The sequence below is a fragment of the Chiloscyllium plagiosum genome, unplaced genomic scaffold, assembly GCF_037043375.1.
Source record: "Chiloscyllium plagiosum isolate Xiang-an unplaced genomic scaffold, Cpla_swu_hap1 HiC_scaffold_30, whole genome shotgun sequence".
Lineage (NCBI taxonomy): Eukaryota > Metazoa > Chordata > Chondrichthyes > Orectolobiformes > Hemiscylliidae > Chiloscyllium > Chiloscyllium plagiosum.
In genome coordinates, this window is record NW_028270168.1 from 56382171 (window position 1) to 56386612 (window position 4442).

At 40.5% G+C, this 4442-nt stretch overlaps 1 protein-coding gene across 1 annotated transcript; it reads right to left on the minus strand.

Annotated features, from left to right (window-relative positions):
- Window positions 1-271: 271 nt before the first annotated feature.
- On the minus strand, window positions 272-4237 carry LOC122563777 (putative G protein-coupled receptor 139). The gene is made up of 2 exons (XM_087976984.1): window positions 4168-4237; window positions 272-1185 (listed from the first exon to the last, which is right to left on the minus strand). The coding sequence occupies exons 1-2, from the start codon at window positions 4235-4237 to the stop codon at window positions 272-274; spliced, it is 984 nt and encodes a 327-aa protein (XP_087833110.1).
- Between the last annotated feature and the right edge of the window lie 205 nt (window positions 4238-4442).

Consider the following 4442-nt stretch of genomic DNA (forward strand, 5'->3'; position numbering starts at 1 on the left):
AAATTACCTTGGATATTTATGGGAGATCAGCAGCGTTCAGCTCAGAGACCAAATTCACTTTGTCATACGAAAACAACAGTAAGCAACATAGTGCAGATATCCTTCTCCCCTGGAAACCAGGGACATTTCGCACTGAAATCCCGGCCTGGTGTTGTTGCATATCTGGGTCATGACACAAATGCTTTCTGATTCCATAGGGGATACAATGTCTCTGGGTTGGGGGCGGGCGAGAGTATATATCAGATGCGAACAAGTGGAGAAATGAAAATGCTTATTGCTCTTTCACTGGTTTGAAGCGAACAGCGAGAGTGGTGAAAGGATGCATAAGTGTATTCTTCAGCTCATGTCGAAACTTGGACTGTGTTACTGCATAAATGAAGATGTTAGTGCAGGAGCTGAGCAGTTGAAGCATATTGGTCGTCTCTTGAAAGATGTACTGTGGATCATTGAAATCCAGGCCAGTGAAGTAGGCCTCACCTGCAATCTGCACGTAAAGAAAATGTGCAACATAGGTCACCCACAGTAAAAGGAAGCTGAGAGAAATGGTAAACAGCAGGACAATGGACTTCTTGCGATTAGCCATTTCTGGATCTTGTCGATTCTCAGCAGCCCTGAGTCTTTTGCGGGCTCTGCTAGCCAACAGAATATGTTTTACGGTCAGGGCATTGAGTAACAGGATAAGGAGGAATGGAACAAAGGGGGTTAAGATGCGATCCAGCCAGTCATAGGTCTGCCAGATTGGCCAATTGTAGTAGCTGATCTTAATGTCACAGAACCAGGCCACCCCATCCAAGAAGTACAGTGGTTGGTAGATGAAGTAGAAAGGGATGTTCTTCATGCAGCTCAGGGCACAGACAATTCCTATGACTAGCGACGCAGTTTTCTCTGTGCAGTACCTGGTCTTCAGCCGCTGACAGCAGATGGCCACAAAACGGTCAGCGGTGAAAGCCACTGTCAGCCAGACCGAGGCATCACGAGTGGCGTACACCAGCACAGTGCTGAGTGCACAAGAAGGCGTTACGGACCAGATACTGTTTCGAAAGTAGATACCAGCGATCCGGTTGAGGATGACAGCCATAACGATGACAAAGAAATCAGCAACTGCTATTGCCACCAGGTAGTAAGTGATGCACCGGGACAGTCCGCACCGTTCACGGGATAGAATAATGATCGCCATCAAGTTGGCTGTGAGATGAAAAAAAACTTATCAAATTAATTTAAAAAACAAACATTTCCCAATCAAATATTCTACTGAAATATCCTGTGCACTCATTTTCCAACTCTGTTCCAAAGACATGGCTGCTCATTCAGAATTCATTCCGAGAAAAGCAGCCTTTTGTTGCAGTTAAACGTTTTTGCATCAGGAAACTTTCCCTTCTGTTCCTTTCAAAATTGTAATCTCTGGAAACTGGTTTTGTTAAATAAACCAGAGACCGTTTACAATGTTGGCCGTTGTTTGAGCTTGGGATACGTTACCAAACGCCTTCCTCCTCATTAAAATATTGTATTGACATTACATATTCCATAGAGTAAGACAGTCATATAGCAAAGAAATATGCACTTCAGCCCACAATGTCTATGCAGGTCAACTCTAAACTACACTAATCTAATTTGCATGCTCTTAATCTATGGGCAGAATTCCCGGCCCTTTCCAGCGTTTATCCAGATGTTTTTAAATGTTGTGAGCGTTGTTGTTACTCTCTCGGGCAGCTTGTTCCATATTTTTACTACTCTGTTGAAAAAAATTCTTAGATCTCACTCTAATTCTTATGCATTCTGGTCTTTGACATGCCTGTCATGGTAATCTGATTCTCGTGATCATCTCTACCTGTGCCCCTCATAATTTTGTAAACTTCAATCAGATTCCACCTCAGCCTGCTCTGCTCAAAGAGGTATAAACGCAGCACGGTAGCTCAGTACTGCTGCCTCACAGCGCCAGGGACCCAAATTCCATTCTAGCCTAAGGCGACTGTCGGTGTGGATTTTGCACCTTCTCCTCTTGCTGCGTGGATTTCTTCCGGTTTCCTCCCACAATCCAGTGATGTGCAGTTTAGGTGGATTGCCCATTCTAAACCACCCAAAGTGTTCAGGGATGTGGAGGTTAGATACATTAGTCAGGGGCAAATATAGGAATGGGTCTGTGAGGGTTACTTTTTGGAGGGTTGGAGTGGAGCAAAGGGCTTGTTTCCACATTGTAGGGATTCTAATTCTATCCAGCCACTCTTCAAAACTGAGCATTATCACCCAAAGCAACATCCTGATGAATGTCATGCTCTCTCTTTAGTGCATTGACGACCTTCTAATAGAATGACGTCTAGAACTGCACACAGTACATAATCTGTGACCGAACCAATGTTTTAGGAAGTTGCAACATGGACTTCCTTGCACTGATATCCTATGCCCCTATGTATGAAGTCAAGCCCGAATGCCTTCTTCATCAATCTGGCGACCTCTGCTAACATCATCAGTGATGTGTTGATCTGTACATCTAAAGTCCCTTTTTTGCTCATTACCACCTAGGGATCTGCCACTCATTTTGTTTGTCCTTCTCCTATTAGATAACCTCGCAATAACAGGATTAAATTTCATCTGCCATTGCTCTTCCGAATTTACCAATATCAAATTGCAGCCTGAGACTATCTTCCTCTTTCTCAACCACACCAAGTTTATTGACATCTGCAAACTTATTAATTGTAGCTTCTACATTCACATTCAATTTGCTAATGTGCATAGCACACGTAAAGCACTCCAGCACCAATGTGTGGCACATCGCTGGTTCCAGGATTCCAATATCAAAAATATCCTTCCACGATTACTCTTAATTACAAGCCAATTTTAGATGCAGCTTTCTAACTTGCCTTCAATCGCATGGACGATTTTTAGACCAATCTCCCATGTGGGATCTTGTCAAAGGACTTACCGAAGTCCATGTGAATAAAATCAATCGTGCACCCCTATTTAAAATACTTTCAAAAAAAGCTCAATTAACTCGAATTAGTTCAACAAGATCTCCCTTCTTATTTCGAATGTTGCACAATGACAATTATCCATTTGTAACAACTGCAACAATTGGAAAAATCTCTTGAAACTGCCCACTTTTATCGTCAGGGAGCTTCGGCTCAACCATAACACTTGCTGCCTATGTTTCTAATCACATGAAACCTCCGACGTCTATCAGCCAGATGATTCCTTATGTATTTTGTTTTCTTTGAATTTAACATGAAAACACTTATTTTCAAATCTTTCCATAGCCATGTCTTTCGGTATTCATGTAATCTCCTGGAACTCCACCAGCCAATATCTATCCTCTTATGCATCCTTGAAATTGATTTCTCCATCAGTGGTCCTTGTGGCATGAGTTGAGAAAATCATAATCACTGAAATTCTCTCTCGACTGCTCCAACTCCTTTTCTTTCTTTAAACCTTGTCATTTAATTACAGTTTTGTTCATTCCTTCGCTTAAATCCGAGTATAGTTATTATTGTATTTTCTAAATTTGCTCTGAAAAACCATTATCTTGCAATTGGTGTGGTTGTACAATATAGGAACAACTATAATTTCTGAACTGGAAGCAAGATGCAGTTAATCCTTCCAGTGATAGCCACATCCGCGAAAGAATAGAAACAGTATAAATCAACAATGTATTAAATATAATGCACACACAGGAGACTGCATTTTTAATACGAACTTTCTTTCTTCCAGAGGTGACGGCTCGACTCGTGTAATTACTTAACCTATTTTCGCAATTCAAATTATGAAATTTTACTTTTTAATCAATCATTACGGCAATTTGTGATGGAGCTGATGCACATGAAAAAAAAGTTTGCATTCTGAGACGCTATTATTTCATTGAAAACTAAAAATACCAGAATGAAACCAATTACCAACTATGGAACAGAATATTTTCCACTCAGTTTCATCTTTAGCATTTCAGCAATAAAAATAATTTTGTACGGATTATACCATAGAAAATTAAATGACGTGTTGTACTATCATAGAGCAAACTGGAGCTATAAGTCAGTGCAATATCATATATTATATGTCTTTATAGGTTTGGAGTTGAATTTGCTTACATTAGAAGAGTACTTAATACTAGAAATAATCATAAAAATCCAAATGGGAAGCGACAGCGGTTTTGGCAATTTGAAAGAAAACGTTAAAGCTTACCTGGAACACCAATAATAGCGAGGAAGGGATAATAAATGGCATAGAATTGTCCATTCGCTGGCCCGTGCATCGTCTTTTAGCAAGTAAGAAAGATTTTCAAGATGTACACTTAAGTGCGTGACAGATTGAATGAGTCGTACATTTATTGCTTGTGAAACTCTCCAGAGACTGACTTAAAGTTGCAACATGCATCTTTGTTGCAGTTTGTTGAGCAAACAGATTAACTCAACGTTTCGTGTCTTCTTTGTAACATTGGTGAAGTACTGATCACTGTA

Bases quoted from the DNA above. Each gene is read 5' to 3' on its own strand.
- LOC122563777 (XM_087976984.1), bottom strand. From the start codon at position 4,237: ATGCACGGGCCAGCGAATGGACAATTCTATGCCATTTATTATCCCTTC. The intron at 1,186-4,167 runs GTAAGCTTTAAC...TTCATCTCACAG, and splicing joins CGCTATTATTGGTGTTCCAG to CCAACTTGATGGCGATCATT.